The 25,514-nt window shown below is 47.2% G+C and overlaps 1 protein-coding gene across 1 annotated transcript in view; it reads right to left on the reverse strand.

The window, feature by feature from the left end:
- The window catches only part of LOC308566895 (guanylate cyclase 2G-like), a gene marked incomplete at its 5' end in the record, with an annotated part of 34,544 nt that overhangs the window by 1,376 nt on the left and 7,654 nt on the right, over nucleotides 1-25,514 (reverse strand). Inside the window, 16 exons of the mRNA XM_081157908.1 lie at nucleotides 1,733-1,838; nucleotides 3,081-3,172; nucleotides 4,113-4,211; nucleotides 5,328-5,502; nucleotides 7,172-7,364; nucleotides 8,539-8,679; nucleotides 10,035-10,212; nucleotides 11,734-11,889; nucleotides 13,282-13,450; nucleotides 18,144-18,215; nucleotides 19,015-19,119; nucleotides 19,844-19,927; nucleotides 21,403-21,537; nucleotides 22,113-22,276; nucleotides 22,967-23,076; nucleotides 24,203-24,338. Coding sequence (XP_081014034.1) covers nucleotides 1,734-1,838; nucleotides 3,081-3,172; nucleotides 4,113-4,211; nucleotides 5,328-5,502; nucleotides 7,172-7,364; nucleotides 8,539-8,679; nucleotides 10,035-10,212; nucleotides 11,734-11,889; nucleotides 13,282-13,450; nucleotides 18,144-18,215; nucleotides 19,015-19,119; nucleotides 19,844-19,927; nucleotides 21,403-21,537; nucleotides 22,113-22,276; nucleotides 22,967-23,076; nucleotides 24,203-24,338 — 2,114 coding nt within the window. The 3' untranslated portion in view covers nucleotide 1,733. The remainder of the gene's footprint in view (nucleotides 1-1,732; nucleotides 1,839-3,080; nucleotides 3,173-4,112; nucleotides 4,212-5,327; nucleotides 5,503-7,171; nucleotides 7,365-8,538; nucleotides 8,680-10,034; nucleotides 10,213-11,733; nucleotides 11,890-13,281; nucleotides 13,451-18,143; nucleotides 18,216-19,014; nucleotides 19,120-19,843; nucleotides 19,928-21,402; nucleotides 21,538-22,112; nucleotides 22,277-22,966; nucleotides 23,077-24,202; nucleotides 24,339-25,514) is intronic.

Consider the following 25,514-nt stretch of genomic DNA (forward strand, 5'->3'; position numbering starts at 1 on the left):
GACCTCCCATCATTCTGTCCTGAGTTCACATTTCAAAAATTCTAGTATTGGGTTTGTGACGCAAGGAGGTAAAGCCATTTCATGTGATTAACATTTTAGGGGAAAATTCTTTTTGGTCATCCCTGTCTCTAAAGCCCTAAGGCCTATAACTAGCAACTGGATGTGTTTTGACTTAAAGTTAACTAACAGCCCCATGATGTCTGGTTGCCCTTCACATCTCCCAACTTCGCTATTAAGGTGTTAAGAGAAAGCACTTTCAAAACAGTCTCTCTTACAAATTCCCCTTCACATAAATGCCTTCTGCCCTCCCCCTTCTGAGCATCAGTCAAAAGCTTTCCATCTGTGATGCTGGAGAGGAGCCGAACCTAGCACAATGAAAATGGAACCGTGTTCATAGAAAGTGGAGTCTGTGCAGGTCCCAGGGTCCAGTCGCCCACCTCTGGGCAGGAGAAAAGTTCTGCCGATGGAAACACGTAGGAGCTCCGTGTAGACGGGACTGTTTGTAGAGCACTTTGCTCGGCCACTAGTTAGTGTCCCTCTTACTGAAGAGAGGGAAGAATTCCACCAAACCTTTTGTAAAATTTGGTACTAAACACTCTCAATCCACCAAAGGTAGTTTATTTCCCTATACAGAGCTCAAAAATATCTCCACAAAGGCAGCTCAACAGTCAAGCTAGAAAATAAAACAACCTCCCCGGCCCCATTGGTTTTCCCCCCTTCGGCCATGGGAAATTCAACAGGAAAAGGGCTTGAACATGATACATCATTCCAGTTTCTCTGCCATATTCCAGAGCAGCCACATGGGAGGCCATCTAGGCGAGAGGAGGTGCGAGGGGGGAAACAGCACTGCAAATGCGTTAGAGGCTCAGTCCATCTGTCACAGAACCACTGACTGAAACACGGATCCCATGCTCTGTGCGAGGGGGACATGCTCACAGCAGAACGGGGGGGCCCATCCAGCATGTCTGCTGGAGATTATTACAAAAATTAAACCCATCATAAATGAATGAAAATTTCTAGTTAAAAGCCAAGCCTTGATTGCATGCCCTGCCCAGGGGCTAGAAAAGAAATTAAGCAATAAATTGAGAATGGGATATTATCCACTTGAAAGCCGCCACGCTCCCAGAGGTCAGAGCTCCAGCGCAGACCTTCCAGCCTCTGACTGCAAGTGTCCTGTCTGCTTGGCGTGGCCGGGTCCTATTGGATTTCAGTGATGGCTCACACCTTGGGTAGAACTTTATCCCCTGAAAACATTCCTGAGATGCCTTCTGATCTGAGCTCCCTCCCCTTGCAGGCTGAGTAACTGATAAGCAAATAGGCACTGAAGGTTAAAGAGCAGCCACCCTGCAAAGGGAGGCAGAGCAGGGCCAGACCTGTGGGTGGCCCCAGGCTTCCCCCTCCAGCTTTCCCCTCCTGCAGAAGGAAACTGGGTTCACTGCAAATTCGCAAGCTAATGAGGCGGAAATATTTGGCAGCTAGGACAGGCTCCCTGGCAGGTCTGGGAGCAAAGGCCCAGCCCTGGTCCCCCAGGAAATGAGCTCACTATTCCCAGCTTGTCCAACTCCACATTTGCTCCAGGCCACAGAACTCTGGGGTGGGACCCGGAGGCCAGCTAAATGGCGCCCCCTACAGGGAGACTGGCTCAATACCCAGGAACTGCTCGCCAGAAGTGGCACATTTAACGGACCCCGCAAGCCTTCATGGGACCCCACAAACATCTTTAACCACTCACCTCAGAAGATCCCTGGGACTTCAGCCTCCTCCTCAGGAAATTCGGGGAGAGGGATAGTGAAGCCTTCTTTGCCTTTCAGCCAGAAAGTTGTTTGTTCTCCTTTGCCCTGTGGGAGGCAAAGAAGAGAGCTGGTGAATCACAGGAGAGGCTGCCAGCGAGGTGTGGCCTCTGAGCAGGCCGCTCGGGCCTCCCTTGCTTACTGAAAACGCTGTTTGCAGCCAGAGCTGCAGCCAGCCAGGGGCTGCCTCGGTGAGGGAAAGGCCTTCTTGGAGACGAAAACTTAATGATTTCCTTGGGCTTTGCTGATAAGCCTAGATGGACAGCGATGGCTGGGGGGTAAGGGCCAGTGCAAAGAACATCTTTTAAAAATAATAATAAATACTTTTGAGGTCTTACTATGAATAGGGCCCCGGGTGATGCCCCTCGCACAAGTGCTCACATTTAATCCTTACATCCACCCATTGAGGGTGTTATTATCACCGGTCCCATTTTACAGATCATAAAACCAATCTCCCTAATCAGACAGCTAGTAACTAGTGGGACAGGGTTCAAAGCTAGGTCTACACTGCTGCTTTCTAGAAGATTCTTCCTCTGCTCTGAAGTCAGTTGATCCAATCCAGCTACCAGGGCCAGACTCAGCAAACTGAGGAGTTGATGCCACCCTCTTCCCTTTTACTTCTTTCCCTGGACCCACCCACCCACCCAAACACCCAGTGTCATGGTAACCACCCACCACTCCCAGTGTGAACATCTCCAAGATTTTCTTGAGAACATCTCGAGGGGAGAACCCCTCCCCACCCAGACAGGGCCATATTTATCAGAGAGATGAGATTGTGTCTCAGTACATTTCAATGACAGCCTGGATGCCAGCATGGAGGAGAAGGCAGAGGGAGAGAGAAGAGATATCTAAATGTACAGAGATGAGGGCCTACTACCCCCACACCAATGGGTTCCTCTCCCCTCTACCTGGGCTCTTTAGACTCGTGAGAAAGGGTAGAGAGGAAATGTGGTGCTAGAATTCCTAGCTTGTATTTGTTGTTGCCTTGAGTAGACTTGACTGGGGTGTTCAAGCAGAAACCAGGAGACCATCCTTGGCAGAGAGAAAGGAGGCACCCCACAGGGGTTGGTCTAGGTGGGAGACAGGTGTTTCTTGGCACAGATTCCTGTCTGACCATTTAAAGGAATAGCACAGTCTTCTTTGAAGAAAGACCTGACCGTCCCAAGAGCTTCCACATGGACCTTAGGGGCCTCCATGCCCTACAGAACAGAGACTCACTCATCCATCAAGTTCTTCAACATCTCCATTAGAGACCCAAAGGTCAGGTGGGCACAGCTGGCCTGGTCTTACCTTGACTGCGATAGTGCCTCTCTTTTGCAGATTGTACCCTCCCAATGCCAGCAAGATGCCTGCAGTATTCTGGGAGACGTGAATCCGGAGAGCTGCCATAAACCAGTGATTATTTAGTTACCACCTTGGTTGTGACCTTGTACAGGGTCAGTGGGGCAGGGGCTGGTGTGGAGAGGGAGTGCTACTCTGCTCAAATTCTCAGACTGCCAACAAATCCCAGACCACCTCTCTGAAGTCTGGGACACTTGGACTGGGAGCCCCACCCCCCCCAACCCACCATCCAGGCATTGCTCAGACACTGCTGGGCACTGCTAACGTTTTAATACGTTCAGTTTAGAGCCAGAAAACAAAGCTGACTCCATATGCAAGTAGGGTACTCCCCATGGCTGGGCTCCCACTTTCAAAATGTATCCTTAAAATCTTTACTTACAAGCTAAAAGAGAGGTTTTATCAATGCAATAAAATTACTGTGAAACAAAAAATTTGCTGTCCCCTGGAGCTCCTGGCCATTAGGTCTCTTCAGCATCACCAAAACCACACATCAGAGATGGGCAAGTTACCACCCACAGGCCAAATCCAACCCACCACCTGTATTTACAAATAAAGTTTTATTGCAACACAGCCACACCCATCAGTTGCATATTGTACATCGCTGCTTTCACACACAATAGCTGTTAAGTAGTTGCAACAGAGACTCTGGCCAATGAAACCTAAAATATTTACTGTCTGGTCCTGTACAGAAAGTTTGCCGCCTCCTGCTCTTTATTTAAAGAATCGGATTATACGTGTGCCTGGCTGTTAGAAGGGATAGTTCTGGAAGGAGGCAGGGTATTTACATGGCTCCACAGAGAGGACAGTGCGAAACCCCATCTGCAAAGCTTGTGATCAGTGTTGCCTGAAGTGATCTTACCCTGGAAATGGAAACCAGCAGACAGAATGCAAATGGGTCTTCTAAAAATACCCTCAGGGTAAAGGCAGGGGACTGGAGGGACAGTGAGATTGTGTTTACGATGTGCAGTAAGTGATACCCACGCAGGCTGCTGCTTTCCATTCTGGATGCCATGTTCACAGTGTCTCCAAACAGGCAGTACCTGGGCATCGCAGTTCCCACCACACCAGCCACCACGGGACCTGCAGAGGGAAGGGCCGACGGCAGAGCTGGTCTGCGCTCCACCGCGCACATCAGGTCAACAAACGCAAGTCAGTCAGCACTTGCTAAGTGCCTTCGTGGGCAAAGCTTGGCAACAGATCTTAGTTAGAGCTCGCAGAGAGGCAAACTCCAGAACCCACACACTTCTGGTGGAAAACATAACCAGTGGTTATGGACCTAATACTCCTCTCCATCCCACATCCACATGTTGAAGCCCCAGGCCCCAGTACGATGGTATTCGCGGGTGGGGCCTTTGGGGGGTAATGAGGTTTAGCTGAGGCCATGAGAGGGGGCCCTTACGCTGGGATCAGTGCCCTTATAAGAAGAGGGAGCGACACCGGAGCTCTCTCTTCTCCTCCACGTGAGGACACAGGGAGCGGCCGCCACCTGCAAGCTGGGAAGCCATCCCCACCAGAACCAGAGCCTGCTGGAATCCTGATCTTAGGCTTCCCGGCCCCCAGGACTGCAAGGAAAATGTCTGCTGTTTAAGCCACCAGGTCTACGGTATTTTGTTGTGACAACCAACCGAACTAAGACAGAAATTAATGACAATATTATTCATGCACTAGAAATATAAACAAAGCAACAGCAGCACAAACATGGGACTGATTCACTCTAATTGGGGGCAGGTTTGATCTTGGTTAAGCCATAGAAGATAAGCAGGCCTCAGTGGAAAATGAAAATAAGGGACCCCGCATTCAAAGATTATTACGCATTTCTGGACAGTGACAGAGGAGCATTAAAACAAGTGCAGGTCACTTCTGCACGAGTCACACTCCCATGAGTTTGACAGAAACAGGACAGATCAAAGGTCATCTGATGCGGCAGCATAGAGGAAAAGCCACCCAATATAACTCTCCTGGTTTTCCATCTCCTCCTCGTTTTTGGTTCACCTTGAGGTCTTTGTGTGTCCCTGTTGTTACCAAGCAATCTAGCTAACTAGAAATATGCATGCAAAGATAATTCAACCTTTCATTTCCTTAAGATGTTACCATGCGGTTTCAGGCTTTCCTAAAAGCCCTGGGCCCAGGACTTGAGTCCAGAACTACCTGCCGGCACACCTGGGCCATGAGGCCACCTGCCATTAGTGCTTCTACCTGTGTGGAGGCCAATGCGGAGCTTGAGCTTCTCTTGAGGCATGTGCCCAATCTGGAAGTGGACGGTGGCACTGAGGAAGTGCAAGGACATGGTGGCAATCTCGGCCACGTGCTGAGTTCCATTGCGGATGGGAAGTCCACTAGCCACCATGTAGGCATCGCCAATGGTTTCAACCTGAAAACAAAGCAACAACATGGCCTGGGTCAGAGAACAAGGTCCCTCATGATGGACCCACGCTTTGAGGCCCCAGACTTGGAAGGGTCACACTCGTTAACCTCCACTCCATCCAAGTCTCAGCATTTTCTCACGTTTGCTCTTGTCCTGGTTCTTGCACAAGCCTTCCTGCCCTGAGCCCTCCTCCTCATGGTCACTACTTCCTCCTCGGAAATCTGACAGTGGTGGTGACCCTGTTTTGCCAACCCAAGTTCAAAACCATTTAGACAGGCAGCAGTGTACCGATGGGGGAAATCTTCAAGGATCACACGGATCCATCAAGTGGAATCCATCTAACCCAACTGACATGTCCTAACCCCACACAAGGGCTCTTATATACATGTATACATGTGTGTCTATTATACAAAATGGGTGTTTATACACATGTGTAAATGTATGTACCTGCCTGATCGGTCCTCCTCTCTCCCCACCCTCCTAATAAAATCAGCTTTCAGATCCCTCATTCACCACAGAGACTAAATGACATGTCTATGCTTAAAGTGACATATGAACATTTCCAGATATGTTTGCATTTTAGCAGAATCCAAAGGTGATATGGCAAAGGTGGAATTTCAGGCATTCGTGGGTGGTACAGATGCAGTCTCCTGGTGACCGTGAACTTGCAGAGTCGACTAGAGCACAAATCTAACTGCTTCTAGGTTGCCTCTCCCCACCATGAGCACAGCCTTTAGAAATATAAACTGACTCTAGATGCGCTCAGAAAAACATAACTGAGCAGATAACTGAGCAGGAAACCCCAGAGGAGGCCCTCCTGAGCCAAGTGGGTTTTGTTGGACGTATGTGATCTGCCCTTTGAGATTGTCCATACTACCCTTTCCAACATCTTTGAGAAATGTTGAGGGGTAACCGTTAAGGACATGTCACTGAGGAACATGACTATGCTGTCCCCCGAGTCTCCCCTGCCCCAGGGCCACAGCAGAGCTCTGAAATCATGGTCAGACTGGTGCACTGGGGCTGCCCACCAGGCATGTGTGGACATGGACACCCTGGAGTCATGATCTGGCCTCATCGGAAAAGTCAGAAAACACAAGTGGCCATCATCGCCACCACCTGAACGGAGGCGATGTATCAGTCCTTGTTATCCTCTCCCGTGACCCTTTTTACTCTAGGTGACCCTGTTCATACATCCCCACAGTAGCACTGGGCAGGTGGTTCATGTCTCACTGCGAGTCTGGTCATCTAAGCGTGGGAAGCTACCTGCCTTTGAATTGCTAAGGATCACAGTAACAGAAGCGGGACTCACGTAAGACCCAAAGGCAGACAACCTTTAAGAGAACCTTCTGAATCTCTCTGAACCTGAAGGCAATATATTCAGGAGGGAATTGGAGGAATTGGCCCGACGAAGGGCATATCAATGCCTCTTTTAGAAATGAGTTTACCTTGAGATAAAATAATGGAAGGAAACGGAGAGAACAACTGATGGTTCTTGGCAAATACCTACATCTGTGATTAACCAAGCCCCTTTCCAGGAAAACAAACAGGAATCAAATCTGGAGAGTCCACCGTGAGTTGAGATGGGAGATAGGCTGCCAGCGTGAGACAGGGCCCCCCTCCCGCCGCTGTCGGGGGCTGGGCTCATCTGCACCCAGCCCAGGAGCCAGGGCCTCACCTTATAGGCATCGTAGGTTTCAAGGATGTGATCAAATAAACTGTAGAGGTCATTGAGGAGCTTCACGACTTGCAAAGGGGAGCTGAGAGAGCAGAGTTTTGTGAATCCCACGATGTCAGAGAAAAAGATGGTCACCGACTCAAAATGTTCTGGTTCCACGGACCTCCCAGCTATGAGCTGCTCTCCGATGAAGCTGAAGCCAGAGAGAATGACTGTAGTTATTTAATGGTATCATTCATCTTGTCCCCTACAGGCCCTCCCTACAAAGTCACCCTGGTAGATCCTTTTGTTTCTATGGGATAGGTTTTTTATGAACAAAATCCATCATCTAGAAGGATTTTTCTAACGCCTGTTTCTCCACCTGCATTTTGTCTAAAGAGATAATTTTAATTGGGGTGGGGGAGGAACAGGTCGCATAAATGCCTTTACAGAAAAGATTTTCCTCCTCAGGGCACTTTATGTCTCCCTGTGTTTATAGAGTTTGATTTTAAAGGCTCGGTCTGCAGATGTGGAAGCGAATGTAAGCATTCACCAATCCATAAATCAATATTTTTGCTTCAATCAACCAATCTCACATTAACACATTCAAATCCCAAACTCCATTTCTTTGCTCAAGACACATAGGAAGGGTGCAGGAATTTTAACAGCAGGTGCTTCCACCAAGGGCTTAGAGAGTGCACAGGTGAAAACAGAGCCAAAAATGAAGCAGGTTTTGAATCTAACGTCAGGGATATATATTGTGCTGTGTGAAGGTTTGTGGTGTATGATCTGAAACACTGGGAACTGACTAGACTCGTGGAACTGGAGCGCCGTCTAGTGGTCGATCTCCCATTGGTGCCTCCACCATCTTTCCCATAAAAAACCTGGACTCATCACCCCAAGCCTCCTTCCATCGCTATTTATCCCCCCTTTACCCTGTTCCTTGGGATGGTGAACACACAGTGATGACTATTAAAAAAAAAATTGTCTCAAAAATCTTCACTCCTAACTGAGACACCACGTGCATGGATTTTGCAGTCATTTGACACAACATTTCATTTGGGGAATTTTTAGGTAGCATGTATTTTAAAGAGTGGGAGCACAAAGAGTGTGCAAAGCAGGTCAAGTACATAAATAAACACCTAAATTCAAAGAAAAATAAATAAATAAATAATAGTAAATTAAGTGATGAGAAAAAAAAAAGAGCTACACCTTCTATTCCTATGGGTTCTAAGATGGTCCGAATTACATGCAAAATGCTTGCCCCATTTTAGAAGAACCTGCTGCCCCCTTAGGAGGAGAACAAGGGGAATACTCTCTCCATTTGGCCTCTTAGCGGCGACGCTGCGCTTCCAGGGCCCATCGTGCGGGCCCAGCTCTGGGGGTACCTGGGCAGCATTGTGGACAGGAGCCTGTCCACCCTCCTCTTCTCTGCCACCAGCTGGCTGGTCCTCTCCTCCACCACCTCCTCCAGGTGACCGGCGTAGGCCTCCAGCTTGCTCGCCATACTGTCCAGTATGCTCACGTGGCTTTAAAGGAACCCGACGTTGACACCCTTTCCCAAGAACTTTAGGACCACAGTAGAGCACAGCTTCCAACTCTACATTCCAAGAAAACACGGCTCATCCTTAAGGTTTCCGACTTCAGGGTTGCCAATGGGCAGCAGTGAAATGACAATGGCAAAGAGGCCACGTGGCAGGACAGAGCCCGCCCTTTCCCAGCTCTGTGACCTTGAGCTGTACCCTTTATTCCTCTGAACCTCGGTTTCCTCATCTGCCACATGAGGATAATAAATCATACCTTGCAGGGTTGCTCTAAGGACTCAGGGAGATAACGGGTACAAGTACCTAGAGCCGTGCCTGGAACCCAGCGAGCACTCGACAAGTGGTGGTTTGCTGGCCCGCGCCCACTTCCCACACGCTTCATACCATTGTCACAGCCAATCAGAAATGTAGATTTTTAGGACAGGTCATTCTTTGTTTTGTTTTTTTCAGATGACAGACATAAGGGACACTTCTAGATCCTATAGACTCTTGTTTCAGAAGCGTCTTATGGGAAATATACTTACCTTAACATTGGAGACCATATTGTCTGGGTAAAAAGTCATGACCTATCAACTGACCTGACACATAGCATTTAAAACTATTTCGATGTGGAAAATGCAGAATCCGGGGCTGTTGTGTTAAGGATGCATAGTGAAATGGCAGAACTGGGAGTAGAAGCCGACTCCCAGCTCAGGGTTCCTCTACCAACTCAGGCCACTTCTCACATAGCTGCGCCTTCGTGTGTTCAGTGTGGCAAAAGTGGACATGACCATCCTGGTGTGAAGCGAGTTCCTGTGGAGAACACTGCTTGAGAGGCGTGAATCACTTAACTCGATAACCTGCTGTAAGGTTGGTGTATAATTCTTTGTCGCATGGTTCCATCCCAGTGGAATAGTCATGACCCTTGGAATGCTGGTTTGAAAAGGGTTCTGAGGCCCTGGCACAGGCCTCCCTGGGAAAGAGGACCCTGATGGGTTAGGTGGATTAGCGATGCCTGGAATGGGCAAAGGAGGGCAATGGAAGTCTGACCCATTTTTGGAACATTTGTGAAATAAAGGGAGCATTTACCAGTCCACTTTCACCAGCACGGAGCACAGAGCTTTGCATGTGGTGGGCACTGAGTGAGTATATGATGGAAGGAAGGGAGGGAGGGAGGGAGGGAGGGAGGGAGGGAGGGAGGGAGGGAGGGAGGGAGGGAGGGAGGGAGGGAGGGAGGGAGGGAGGGAGGGAGGGAGGGAGATGAAACAAGTAAGCCACACAGAGTCAATCACAGCCATACAGTTTCAAAATTCTAAAGGTTCAATGATCAGGAGAAAACATCTGTTGCACATCTAACTCACCCTTTGGGGCTGGCTTCTCGTAGAATCTTCTTGATGGACAGGAACGTGGGCCTTTTCTCGGGAGATTCATCCCAACACGCCCTCACCAGGACCGCGATCCTCTCACTGACCTTCTCCTCCGACAGGGAAGGTCGGAGGGGAGCCGAAGTCCTGGGCTCTCTGATTCGGCTGATGATTTCTGAAATCCATTTTGGGTTTAGACAGCCAAACGTCAGGACTTTGTGTCATTTAGTACACTTCACTTTAAACAGATGTGCTCTTAAATTTGTAAGCTGAGTTTCCAAGTAAATTGAACAGATTAGAATTTCAGAGAAATCTGAATCTTTTATAAGAAATATTCTGAATCCTCCTGGAAAATGAAAATTTCTTTAATGTAAATCCTACAAGTACCTCCTGACTTATCTGTTTTTATATTATTTTTTCCTAATAGAACTTTTCTTTAAGTGAAGCATATCTCTGTATGATTTTAGAAGTGTATAAGCATTTCGTGTTAGAAATCCCCAAGGTGCGTTTTATACAATTTTCCATTCAATTATGTTATATACAAGACATTTTAACAAATAATAAATGCTACCTCCATGCCCTGCCTCTCCATCCAACTTTGTAAACCTACTTTCCTTCCCTTTCTCATTGGCTTCTACCAAAATTTATTAAACATTCTGTTAACCAGGTTTTGTAAAGGAAATATGGTGAGAACTATGTCCACATGTTTTGGTATAAAATTACTGTAGATGCAACAATATGTATAGATCTTAAATGTATATTATTAAGTGTAAGAAGCCAGTCTGTAAAGGCTGTATGATTCTGTTTATGTGATGTTCTGGAAAAGGCAAAATTATAGAGACATTAAGCAGATCAGAGGCTCCCAGGAGTTTGGGGAGGAGAGAGGGTTGAATAGGCAAAGGACTAGAATTTTTTTTAGGGTGATAAATCTATTTTGTATGACGCTATAATGGTGGGTACCTATTTGCCGAAACTCATAGAACTTGACAGCACAAAGTGAACCTTAAAGAATGCTAATTAAAAATATCAGTTGGGAGACTGGATGACTCCAAGACAGAATGCAGACTTGTGACAAAACAGTCTAACTGCATTACAAATGTGTGACATAATCCCGCTGAGGGGGTGGAGGTTGGGGGACTGGAGACTCAAGAAACTTTTGACATGACCAGAGACTGTAAGACTGAAGACAAAAGGAACTGTTCATAATTACTATATTCCAGTTGGTCAGAATGCTTCATGATCTAACTCATTTTCTAAGAGGATCTGGCTGCTGTTTTAGAGTAAACTATGTAATTCTGAGTTCCTTGATTTTTTTTAAATCAAATTGCAACGGTTTTCTAATTCTTTTAAAAAATATAATTTTTAAAAAGAAAAAATAAGCCCAGCCGGGCGTGGCTCAGCAGTTGAGCATCAACCTAGGATCCAGGCGATCGGGGTTCGATTCCCGGTCAGGGCACATGCCCAGGTTGTGGGCTCAATCAATGACTCTCTCATCATTGATGTTTCTATCTCTCTCTCTCCCTCTCCTTTCCTCTCTCTGAAATCAATAAAGATATATATATATATATATTTTTTAAAAAGATAAGACTGAAATAAATTGTAAATTAATGAACATTTAGTAAAGCCATCAATAAAGCAAGCATTTACAAGGCAACCCTGGTAATCAAGGCCTGCGGAGGAGCCGCCCCAGCTTTACCTTCTGGCGTCTGGTCGCAGTCGTCAAAGGGCCCGTGGTCGTGCTGGTGGACCAGCCCCCTCATCAGAATGGCGAAGCTGTAAACGTCTCCCTCCGGGGAGCCCGAGCGGGGCGCCCCTGGGAGCCGCAGCAGCTCCGGGGCCGTCCAGTAGAGCTCTGCGAAGCAGAGAGACACAGGCCCGGAGTGAGAGGGCTCCAGGGAGCACCGGGAAGCCCCCCTTCCCATCTCGGGGAAGCTCAGAGAAATGAAAGCATCCAGCCCCCGAGAAGTCAGCCCCCACGGTGCCGACTCACAGGGCAACAGGGGTCCCCGTGGTGGATACAGAGCAGGCAGCCAGGAAGGGTGGGCACTGGCATGTTACAGAAGCTAGCTCGTGGCTGTGCAGTGACAGGTAGAGTTCCTTTTACTTTTCCCTTTCCCTTTCTGAATTGCCCACATATCATAAAATTAACCATTTCAAAGTGAGAATTCAGTGGCACTTAGTACATTCACAAATGTTGAGAAGCCACCACCTTTATCCAGTTCCCAACTATTTCCATCACCCCAAAGTAAACCTTGTTCCCATTAAGCAGTTTTTCTTTGTCTCCCTCTATCCCCAGCCCCTGAAAACCACCACCCTGCATTCTGTTTCTAGATTTATCTATTCTGGATATTTTACGTACTTACTTTTTTTTTTTGCAGTGAGGTGTATAGGTTTGTGTTACTATAGGTTATAATCATTAAAAGAAAATATAGTGGAGGGTGGAGAAGTAGGAGTGACTACAAGCAGGTTTTTTAAATGCCCCCTTTGTCTTCCTCTGTAAGACACGTCCTGTCCCATGTTACAGGACCTCCCCACATGCTCTCAGCAAAGCTGCTGGCCACGTGCTGCTCCAGAGAGAGGCAGTCAGGGCTGAGGGCACTGAGCTCATCAGGGCCCGGAGACATGCAAGGTGAGACACGAGAGCACTCAATCAACTCTGGACACGTAGGAAGAGTCCCTGAGCCTCGACTGCTCTCATGAGAAGGAGGGTTGGACTCCAGGTGGTGGGTGTTTCTTGAGATGCACGTCAGAGTCACTTGAGAGCTTTTAAAAACAATACAATTCCCAGACCCCATCTTTAGATAGTCTGACTCAGTGGCTGTGGCGAGGGACCCAGCCAGCACCTACATATTTTAAAAAGTTTCTCAAGCGATACTGAAACAGAGAGAACAGAACCTCCCAACCCTTCATCCTCAGAGTGCCTGGCAGATTGTCCTTCTATACTGAGGAGGTGGGAAGATGTGATGGGACACAGAGGACTACAGGGAAGGACAGTGACTTGTTTCAAATCACCAGGCTGAGCCGGGATGAGAGCCAGTTCCCCTAACTCAGACTTCACACCATGGACTCATGTCTCCCGCTCTCATCTCCTTGGGTGACCAGAACAGCCACACGCCACCAGCTCCAAAGGAAGGCCCGCCTGCAGGTACCTGTGCCCATGAGCATCAGGAAGCAGAGTGGGATAAGGAACCCCTTTACCACTCTGCTGATAGCTAGGGGGTCCAAGACCTGTGCCAATGGTTACCTGAGTGGTCCATTGCTTTCTCATTATAGGTTCTGTATGTCCGGCCGTACTTGAGTTCCCACAGCCCAAACCCTGACAGCTTCACCTGCAACCGACCATCCACCAGGCAGTTGGAAGGCTTCAGGTTGCCATGGGACTTCAGTGGGCTCCTGTGAAGAAACAGCATGCCCTGGGAGAGTGAAAATGAGCAGATGAGTTAGAGCAGGAGCCGGTGGTCACCAACGGAAGGAGAGACAGATGCATCGGAACACACATGCACAGACCCAGGGTAGGGGACATGGCTATCTCTATTCATTTGTTCAAGAGCCACTGACAGAGCCCCTCACCCAAGGAGTCAATCTGGGCATGGACACCCAAAAAGGAGAAAACAATTTCTGGTCCCTGAAGGCCAGCTTAGTGATCAGACTCCCGAGTTTAAATCCCAGCTCTACCATTTAGTAGAGGGCAAGTCACCTGACCCCTGTCAGCTTCATTCTTCTCATCAAAAGGGAGATGACCATGAATCCTACCTCATAGGGTGGCCGTGGAAATTAAATGCAGTAATGCACGTAAGACACCAGACAATATGCATTACGCAAAGTAAATATCCACTTCAATTTAATAAAAAGTTTATATAAATATGATGAAGAATATGTACTTAATCAAAAAAAGCTTGCTAATGAAGTGAGTCAGAAAGGCTGTGACATAATAGCCAAGGCCTGGAAACAACCTACGTGTCCCTTGATGGATGATTGGGTAAAGAAGATGGGGTACATACATACAGTGAAATAGTATTCAGTCATGAAAAACGAAATATTGGCATTCCCGACAATACGGATGGGTCTTGAGAGTATCGCGTTAAGCGAGATAAGTCAGAAAAGGAAAAGAACCACATGCTTACACTCATATGCGGGATATAAAGCAGAAAGCAACAGATGAAAACCAAGGCAAATGAACTCAGACACAGAGAACAGTATTTTGGTTACCAGAGGGAAGGGGGTGGGGGAAGGCAAAGAGGGTAACGGGGGTCGAATATAGGGTGACAGAAGGAGACCAGACTTGGGCAGGTGAACACACAATGCAACCTATAGACAACCTATTTTAAAACTGTACACTTGAATACTATATAATGTTATTAACCAGTGTCACTCCAATAAATTTACGTTTTTTAAAAAGACGGGCAGTCATAGTGCTTATTCAGCAAGGAGATGGGGGGGGGGGGGGTCTTTCCATAGGCAGAGGGGGGCTTGAGGAAACACCTAGAGTTGAGGAGAGAAACAATTATTTGGGAAGCATGGGCAGAAGAAGAGATTAGTTTGGAAAATGAGAAGAGTCATATATGAAACATGATTAGAGAGGCGGCTGTCTGTGTTTCTCTGATATTCCCAAGGACAGACCTAGAAGGAGTGAAATGAAAGTTAAAGGAGGAGAGCTAACTAATTTCAGATGCCAACCATCATAGCCTGGGGCCGTAGAAGGACCCACTGTTTCCATTTCGGTTCTTTATTTCCTTACTTTCCTCAATGGCATTGAGGAAGCATTTAAATACTAGTCATTCAACATCGCCAGTTTCTTGGACTTAAATTACTGACCTAAAGGCCCTCTATATCTTTCATTGGAACCTCTGGATCATTTACTTTCAGAATCTTTTGTTTGGAAGCTGGGAGAAAACCGACAACCTCAGTATGTTGGGCACAGGGCTGTCGTAGAGCCGATTTACCTGCATCAGGCTGGGCGGCCTGCGCTCCTCACACCTGCTTCAGCTGAGAGGTTGCAGGGCAAGAGCGAAAAGGGCAAGCCTCTCTCTCAAGGCTTTTACCAGATCTGTTTGGTTTGTTTGTTTGTTTTTAAGTTCAGAGTGCTAACCTTATGCCAGGTGGGGATCGAAGTCCCTTACTTAAACCAGCTAATGTAACACCTAGTGACACGTAGAGGTAGGTGGTTTGACCAAATCCTCATTTTACAGGAAAGAAAAGGGAGAAATGAACTTGGCCCAGGTCCGCAGCAGGCCAGCGATGGAGGTAGGCTGGGAATTCTGCAGTGTGACTCCCAAGCCCAGCCTCTCTACCAACTGCTCCTTTGCTAATACAAGAAGCCTATGAAGGGCAGAGGGTGAGAAGTGATTATTTTAGCTCTGAAGTTCCAGGGACACCCACACTGTAATACGGATTCGTGTTGAACAAATAAGTAACCATAAAGCCTCTTTTGAGACTTACTTAGCACTATGCGTTGAAGTACTGGGAACAGGGGACCTTATACATGTTACCTATCACATTTAGCTTTTGCTGAGACAGGCAATAGTCTCCTCGTCTGTTTCACAGCAAGGAGACTCAGGGTTTTAAACTGCTCCTAAGGAGAAGGGGCAGAGCTGGGATATAAGCCCAAGCTGGGCTGCCTTCAGAGCCCACCTACTTCTAAACCACTAGATTTTACTGTTGCCAGCACCCTGGGCGATTGTAGAGGAAAAGGGGAATGGTCCAAGTGCACCCAATTCTCTTAACACCCTTATACAAGAACAGCCAGCTCAAATGAATCTCAAGCCCAGCTGAGAAGGGGGTGAAGTCACCCATGGGCACGGCCGCAAGGAGGCACTGGCCCTCAAAGTTCCAGCAAGGGCTCCTGAATGGACTATTGCCCCCAGACACAGGGTCCTTGGGCCTGTTGGGCACCACCTCTTCCTCCAGCGGTGATGACACCTTGAGTCACTGTCTCACTTGAGCAAGAGCCCTAAGCCAATACTGCACTAAAAATACAGGCTAATACAGAAAGCAATAAGGAAAGCCGCAGAACAGTGAATATACTACCCTTGCCCCTTAACCCCCGAAAATCAGGAGGGCGTATTCCTTTATCAGTGTGGCTTTGAGATGATAAAGTTGAGTCACATTTTAGAAAGCCTCCCATGGCCAGCTCTAAGAGGCTGCAGTGAATTCTGTTTCTTTTAGTAATTTCAAGGAATGCTGGCAGAATAATTGGCCTTGAAGCGCCTAAATGTGCCTTGACCGAGCTCACTGTGACTTCCTTAACCAGTCCCGTCCGTGCACATTCCATTTCAGGAGAAAGCCGTCCTTCCAACACAAGGTGCCAAGCTGTCTTTCTGGCACAGAGCAGGGGCTAGACTCAGTGACCTAGAGCAGCTGATGTCACCAGGGAGGTTTTCCCCCTTCAATTATCATTCTCATCCACTCCAGCATTTCTCCAGAGAAAACTTTTGGCTTAATGCTTCTTGAAAGCCAAATGTCTACACTGAAAAGGCTAAATCTGTTGGGCATCCCTACCTTGGTGAGAATTCACTAGCTTTCTCTTCACATCTGATATAAATGATGTAGGCTGTTTTGAATGGGGCAGGAGACAGAGCACTGGAAGTCTAGGGCACTTCCCTGGGTTTGCTGGGTAGAGAAGGGAAAGTGTGTGAAGGGAAGGAGAGGAGCCAGAGCAGGAGGGGATGCATGCCATAGCCTAGCTGGTAACCGATCACTGCCACTTCATTAATTTTATATGTTCATTTCCTGGCTCTTTTATTCCTTTTCTCCAGCTAGATTTTAAGGCATGGGAAGTTAGAAACAGTCCTTGTCTTCCTATAAAAGAGCCCGGAATAAGATAAATCATGAAAAGATGCTCAGTAAAGTTTACTGAAATAACAGTGTTGGCCCAGCGTCATCCATAGCGACCCAATTGCAAAGAGGTTTCTGTTTGTCTAACTTGCTTCCCACTAAGGCCTAGGAAACCAAAGTCTCACCAGGCCATAAAGACTCAGCGCCTTAGAAACAAAGAGCAATTAAAGCCTTGAGAAAGAAAAGCCTTTGGATGTCAACAGACCAACCTCACCATTAACCTACATGGAGGCTGAGGGACCAAAAGTCAAAGTCACCCAAGGAGTCGCTGGCCCTGTCCTCCAGCAGGGCAGAGCTTGGGTTCTGCCTTCGTATCCCTCACGACACCCAGGCTGGGCCTTGCCCACAGGAGTCTGCTGGCTGACGGATGGGCTGTTGAATGAGAGACAACCAGACCTGCTGGTTTTTGGACTGAGGGGCTTCCTCACCAGAACTCAGTCCCAGGTCGTTGGGTTGGTCCTCTCTTATGGTAAAACAGAGGCAGCGAGTTTAGAAGGAACAGCTGTATTGTGGCCCAGGTTGAGGAGATCAGCCTCAGGTCCGTATTGACATGGCCCACCTGACTTACCTTCCATCTATGAAATGGGGCTAATAATAGATTAGCCTTATATTTTGCTGTGAAAATTAAGTAAATTAATATATACAGAGTGCTAGAAAGTATTGGGGCCAAAGTAAGCACTAAATACACTTTAGCTATTATTATTATTAACATTCTAATTATCATCATTATTATTATTATTAATATTATTATCCTCTTTTGGCCACCACAGCCCTCTCTGGCCAAAGTATAGATCTGCCTGCTTATATAAATTCGCAGGTCTGCATCCCCTGCGCAACAGCTTTGTGGTTATTGTGGCACTGATTCCCATTTTCTGGGGAAAGGAATCTGGGACTAGAATAAAGGAAGGAGTATTAAGAATTCTTTTTCCAGCTTGCTTTATGACCTATAATTAGATTTTCTTTTAGGTAAAAAATTCTATCCTAAAATGTAAATACCCTTCTCTTTCCTGATTGGGTTAACCTAGCATCCCTTCTAAATTTAGTATAAAATACTCTATTCTCTTTATATTTACTTGAGATCAGGGAGAGAGAAAAGAATGGGAAAGCTGATTGAAGTGGTAGGTTTTAGAAGTGGGATCACTTTGTTTGAAGAGGAGATCTGAGAAGGGCCAGAGTTTTCTGGAAAGATTACAGTTTGATTTAACCCAAAACACAGAACAATTCCAAAACACTCTGGTATTTGTTCTTTAAATAAGTTTACATTATACTCACATTGACTATGTCATACGCAAATGAGAGCTTGAATATCCAGTCCATTTCAGTATCGGAATTTTTCAAAACATCCTGAAAAACACAGTTATTTAAAATATCGCCAGGGCCCGGCCGGGCATGATTCAGCGGTTGAGCATCGACCTAGGATCCAGGAGATCGGGGTTCAATTCCCGGTCAGGGCACATGCCTGGGTTGCGGGCTCGATCTCCAGTCGGGGGCACAGGAGGCAGCCGATCAATGACTCTCTCATCATTGATGTTTCTCTCTCTCTCTCCCTCCTTTCCTCTCTCTGAAATCAATAAAGATGTTTAAAAAAACAAACAAAACAAAAAAAACAGAGAAAAGAAAAAGAATTATTTATAAAAAAAAATTAAAAAAATTTATCACCAGGGATTCAACCTGAAGCCCAGTGAGCTTCGTATGTTAAATGGATTTGGTTCTAATACAATGGATAGTTTTGACCAGACTAATACAACCTGACAGAGCTGAAAACTTTCCCAGGAAATATCACCTGACTCAGTAGTGAGAAAGTTACTCAGTCTTGAGTTCTATAAACACTTCCTCGTTCCTGACTTAAAGTGAATGGTCACATACCACAGGTAAGGATGGGCCCAGGAATGCAATTCAGGAGTAGCTGTGACAGCTAAGGAGATGCAACCAAGCTCAGACGTTTTCCATCCAGAACAAAGGAAACCAGATACTTGGCAACTCTGCTAACCGGATCCCCTGCAGGCAGCCCAACAAGATAATTCAGGTCTTGCAAGTAGACCAGAGAGGAACAGTTCTTGGACCAAGGGGCAAAAGCACTGATCAAGTTCTTCATTAGCAGCTGCTAATCAAACCTAAGGTAAGATTTTGCTATTGTGCTTACCTTAAGACTTCCTTTTTTACAATACTGAGTGATAATGCAGATGTTGGGTGGTTCTGTGCAAACACCAAAGAAGGGAACAATATTTTTGTGTCTTAATTCGTATACCTGAAAATAATAATGGTAATAATAGCTTATGATTATAGTATGTCCTCTGAGCTGGGGACAAAGCTATGTGCTTTATATACTTTCAGTTAATTCTCACAAAGACCCTGTGAGGTAAGAACTATAACTGCTCCCATTTTACAGATGAGGAAACTGATGCCCAAAAGGTAAAGTAACATATGGAAGATTATACCACTTGCTAGTGGCAGAGTTGGGAGGCAAATCCAGGCAGTCCGCCTCTGGCATATAAACTAGAGGAGTGATCAAAGTCTAACCTTAGCCCGGAGATTAACTAAAATCACGTCACAGTAAATAGACCCAGCCCTGCTTCCTGGTGTTGATGGCTGTCAAAGGCAGCGTGTGAGCCACTGCAGATCACAGATTCGGAGTAAAGAGTCAGACCCCATGAACCTGACTTCCTCTGAGGACCAGGTTCAAGAGGGGTGAGCAGCCATCACAGACACAAAGAATGAAGATGCAGAATTAAGGCCAGGGAATGAGCAAGGCTAAGAGGGATCCCAGGTCTCTGGTGACTGAGTAAGGCCTAAAAGTCTGTCTAAAGTCAGAGCTGTCGGGGGGGGGGGGGGGGGGGCCAAGTTCAGGGAAGCTGCTTTCCATCCGTGTTCCTTTGGACTGGGGCCACTCCCTCCCCAGGTGGGAACAGGAAACTGGCAAAGAGGGCCAGAGAACAGCGCCGCTTTGTCTCCTCCCGGGGCGGGGTCCTCACCAGCCGGATTTCCTGCAGCACAGATGGCTTCCTGATCCAGGCTTCTGCTTGGTCACCGACATAGCAGATGGCCACATGGTTTCCCTGGAACCAGAGACAAAGTTGAATGTTCTTAACCCAAGGTGATCCAGAAAAAGCTCTACTCAGAAAAATCTAGGAAGGGGAGCGGGAAGACTGGGAAGGCCTATGAAAAGGATCTTCAAGCTCCTCGCTGCCCAAATCAGCCCTAAGGAGGCACTGTGGTAGGTCCAGGTGCTGAGCCAGCTGCTCAACACAAGATCTTAAGGAACAGGCCCAGCCGGTGTGGCTCAGCGGTTGAACATTGAACCTATGATCCAGGAGATCTGGGTTAGGTTCCAGGTCAGGGCACATGCTGGGGTTGCGGGCTTGATCCCCAATAGGGGGCTTACAGGAGGCAACCAATCAATGACTCTCATCATTGATGTTTCTGTCTCTCTCTCCCCCTCTCCCTTCCTCTCTCTGAAACCAGTAAAGATATATTTTAAAAAACCCAAAAAACAAAAAACAAAAAAACCTCAAGTAACAGGCCTTACAGTCCTGCAAGGCGGGAATGAGTAGCCCATTCCAAGATGGGATCCCTGAAGTTAGGTAATCTGTCCAAGGTCACGTATTTGTCGGTAGTATAGCCAAAATTGGAGCATCTGACTCCAACGCTATACTTTTTCTATTATATAATAATGTCCCATTATCACTCAGAAGAATAGTGAGTTGAGGTCATAAAAGTAAGTCTGGAGTCAGTCACCTGGTTCAAAGACCATTTCTACCCCTCACTACCTACATAGCCTTGAGCAAGGGGTTTAACCTTTCCAAGCTCCATTTCCTCATCTGTACAATGAAGATTAAAAATAATAACTATCTCATAGGATTGTCTTAAAATATGTTAACTCTGTTAACTCAATGCCTGGCACAGACAGCCATAGCGGTCAGGGGAATGAAGGGAGGGTGGGAAGGGGCAGGTGGGAATTGTGCTGCAGGCTCAGCAGTCCCTGTTCATGTATAGAAGCATCAATACCCATGACTGATTCATTGCTGCTGAAGTACCAAAAATGAAACAATCCCTGCTCTAGGACTACACTGTCCAATAAGATAGCCACTAGCCCTATGACAGCAATTAAACGAAAATTACATACACTGTAAAATTCAGTTTCCCAGTCACGCTGTTTGACAGTCACGTGACGGTGGTGGCTGCCGTTGGACTGAGCCGATCTGGAATATTACCATATTCATAGAAAGCTCTATTTGACAAAGATAAGTCTCACACAGAAGCCAGCACAGGAATCACCTGGGAGTTCATTAGGGTAAATGCACAACCTCGGCCCCTACCCCAGACCTGCCGAACCAGAACCTGCACTTCAACAAGAGCCTCTGGTGACCCATGGGCACATTAAGGTTGAGAAGCATGAGTCTGGAGTCAGAAGACTACCTGGAATTTACTTGGAGATGTCCTCCCATTCAGAATGCCCTGCCAGACAGAAGGGACACACAGAGAACGGGACAGAGACACACCCTTCATTCAGCCACCTTGCTCTCGGAAGTACCTCGTAAAGCCCCACCGGGGCATGAAAGAGCCCTTCCCCCTGCTGGCTCTTGACAAAGGAGCTGAAGTCCCCAGAAACCATCACACTAGACGCGTTGGGGCTGTTTCCTCTTGTCGCAGGTGTGCCTCTCCGTGGCTGTAAAATGGGACACGATCCAGGTCACACCACCTCTTCTCTGAAGCTTCCCCAATGCTGAGACATTGAAGCCCTCCATCTGCAGGGCTTCTGTCCCATCAGGCAGACACCTCTTGGAGCACTTGCCTCCCCCGATTGTATCTCATCTGCAGCGCATCCCGTGCCTTGAGCTATGTTGGGCCTACAGGAGACGTGCAACCTGTGTGTGATGGGCACATGAAACTTACTGTCTTAGTCATCAGTAGATTAGAGGCGGTAACATGGTTTTGAAGATCAGTAGATGCTTTCCAGAAAACAGCTTTAATATTTGAGCTTATATCTACAGGATAATAGAACTGGCGACCATCCGATCATTTTAAGTATTCACAAACTGAGGCCCAGGCATGATGTTCCCAGAGATATTCAGCAAGGAAACAGTAGGCCTAGAACCGGAACTCAGGGTTTGAGGCTCTCCGTTAAGTGCTCACTTTATAAATGAGTCAATCTCTGCTCTCATAAGCTCCTGGATGAGGTCCCTTCCACAAATCACCGGAAGTTAGCATGAAAGTGGACGTCTGGGCCAGGTGTGGCCTTACCTTGTCCTGGGACAGAATGGTGATGTCATTATAATTGATCTGCCACCACATGTCTCTATTTTGCCTCTGCAGTTTTCCCTTCTGCATCCTTAAAATCAGCCCTATGATGACAGTTCCCAAGACAGTGATCAGGAGGGTCATCGGGAGAATCACAGTAGTCACACCTGGGGGGACACAGACATACCATCACTCAGGCCTGCCTAAGAGCAGAAGTGAGAACATCCTGCCTTGGCCTGGCCCTGCCAAGCAGATGCCTCAAAGGGCACCTCGGCAACCCTTCAGACTTGTTTCTTCCAGGAATGCTTTTCTGACCTTCCCTCTGGTTCCCATGGCAACTGCACTCACTTCCCTCTCTATAGAAACTTTCACTGTAGAGAAATGATAGTGATGGCTTCTCATACCACCACCACGTTTTATTAAACATTTACTATGTGCTCTCTTTAAAGCTGTTTCTCAGGTATGATCCATCTAATTCTAGGGCTGGGCCCCTAACCATTAGGGAATAGTCCCCTGTCTAGAATCTTTCTACCACCTTAGAAATGAAGTTCCCGAGCTGCAAATCTCAGGATTTCCTTAGAGCAGAGGTTCTTAACAGGGGAGGTGGTTGGTGTTGCCTCCTTAGGGGATATTTATTAGTAATGTCTGGAGATATTTTGGGTGGTTACAACCAGAGGGTACCACTGGCATCTAATGGGTGGAGGCAGAGATGCTGCTAAGCAGCCTATAATGCACAGGACAACCCCGGCCCCCCAACAAAGATTGTCCCACGCAAAACATCAGTTGTGCTGTTGCTATTGAAAAGCCCTGAAGTGGAGAAGCCTTTCCTGTTATCTTCTCCAGGAGCCCATACTGACCTGTAAAAGTGAGCTCACTTTCACAGAGCTCATTGTAAAATCCACAGCCAGGTCTGTCTGCAAAAAGGGAGCCATGGGGCCAAGTAATAGTGGAGAAATTCCTCATGGGTCTTTAAAAAACAGAAGACAATTAAAGGTCAGTGCCCACTCGATTTAGTCTATTTGTCTCTACCTCAGGTATAGCAAGGGCAAATAAAATACAAATGTCATTTGCAAAATGTAGGCCTTGCTCTCTTAATTCAAATGTCTGCTGACCCATCCAATTTTCCCACTCGCCTAGACTCTTCAAAACTAGCCTTCAGGTAATCTAATTCATGGAAAAGCAGTATCTTTTTACAGAGTAGAATAGCTGATTCAATCTTTTGATTTAGACCATGTCACTTCTGATTTAAAAGGCGGTGTGCCAATTCTCCAATGTTGCTGGGACTTTCTCCCGTATTTGATATAGACAAAGCTTGTTACAGAGCGCCTTGACATTTCACAGAGCAAAACATCTCCCCCCGCAAGAGAATGCCTGTTTCTACAATCCTAAGGACCTAGTCTGCCATGGTTATTTTATTTCCTGGGGCAACCCACTTTGATACATTAAAGTTCCATAAGAATATGAGAGGAAAAAATGTCAAATCAAGTCTGGATTGGGGGTGGTGAAGGTGGAGGCAAGTGGAAATTGAATTAAGCTTTAGGTTTCCTTTCAGTCTTCCCATTGATATGTAGCTGAGAGCACAAAAACAGACTTTTTCCAGAGCTTCCTGAGTACTGGAAACCCAGGAAGACCCAGGTCCTGGTGTCCACAGGACTCTCTGTTTTGGAGTCTGGCTGACAGGAGGAGGCTGTTTCCCTGACTATGCTCCCAACCCTCTAGGGGGGGCTGTGCTCCACCACCCCTGGACCAGGGCCTCTCTCTCTGAGACCAGGGGCCAGTGTTACTTTCCCTGCTGGAGCAGCAGAGGAAGCCCAGGCCCCTGTGGAGGTGCAGTTAGAGGACATTGTGCAGAATCTGAAATGGCCAAGCCAATCCTACAATCAAGGGCAAGATGGCCTGAAAGACCCAAAGACAATCTTTATGAGTTCAGAATGCACCAGGCAATGTGTGGTGGATCCTAGGAGCTGGATCCCAAACTGGTCTTCCAGCAAGACCCAGCCATCCCTCACCTCCCAGATCTCTTCCTGTAGCATGATCTAAACTCAAAGAAATGACCCCCAATTACCTGATTACTTTCTGAGTCCCACCAGTACCTGATTACTTTCTGAGAGCTGTCATAGTGAAGGACAGGAAGGAAGACGGACCAGTTTCTGGATTTCTGCAGAGCATAGACCGAGTAATCCATACACCTTTCTCCCTGGGAGTTCACAAACACTGGGCCGGTGATTCCTGGAAAGAGAAGAGACTGCACATGGTTAAGGAAGACAGAGAGGAACTCATGACTCGGACTCATACCAGCAAAACCCCCTCCCTAGCAGCCACCGAAAGCAGTGGGATTTTTGCCATTTCAGGGGATCTAAGAGAGAGCAGGAAAAAAGCTAGTTCAGAGGTGGTACCCTAGTGGGGCTCAAGGGCCACTTGGGGCAGGCAGGTGTGTTCTATTAGGCCTATGCTAAAAAAAAAGTTTCCAACTAAAACCCCAGGTGTCTGCTTCCTTAGAACAACCAGATGTGACAAAAAGAGCACAAATGACATGGAGGCAGCTGACTGGGACTGGGGACAGTTGCCACCTCCAGATGCTAAAATCCCCCTCCCCCCACCCCAGGCCCTGGGGCAGAGTTTTCAAGCTCTGTTCTCCCCTTTCCTCCTGGTTCTGGCTTGTGCTCAGGCATTGGCGTGGTGCTCAGCCCAGGCCCCAGTATGTTCTCTGCTCTCACTTAGGATGTGGTCAACCCCATGCACAAAGACACATCCGAGAGTCTGGAGGAATAAAGTACAGCTCATCCACACCCCAAACTAGAACCGGGGGTCTGACACAGGACTTACTGCTAATTTATTCCCGCTGGGGACAGGATACAAAAGTACCATCTATGAAGCACCTATCATGTGCCCAGCACTGCGGGTTGGGTGGTGATGATCTCACACACCTAGTCCCAGTGGACCCTGCAGAGCAGGCACCATCCTCCACTCCTAACAAGCAGGGCTTGGAGGCAAGACCCCTAGATAAACCGCCACCATTTATTGAGCACATATTATGTGCCAAGCCCTTGATATATTTTAATTAATCCTCAGTGTTACACAACAGTGGAGAACTTGGCCACAGAGAAAGGTGGGCGTTATTCTGAATTCCAGCTCCACCATGTAGTAAATTTGTGACCTTGGCCAAGTACATCACCTTCCTACCGTGGGTTTACTCACCTGTGTTCTGTAATACAGATAGTAATAGCACTATTGCCTCATGGGTTGTGTGAGGATTAAGCGGGATAGCACGCAGAAGCTCTTGGCACCCAGCGTGCTGTAAGGTAAGCGCTCAGTAAATGCTGGCTGTTACTATTACATGTGGCAAGAGGTATTATCTCTGCCTTAGGAATGAGAAAACTGGAGTACAGGAAGGTGACAGCAGTT

The sequence above is a fragment of the Miniopterus schreibersii genome, assembly GCF_964146895.1.
Source record: "Miniopterus schreibersii genome assembly, chromosome: 14".
Classification (NCBI taxonomy): Eukaryota; Metazoa; Chordata; class Mammalia; order Chiroptera; family Miniopteridae; genus Miniopterus; species Miniopterus schreibersii.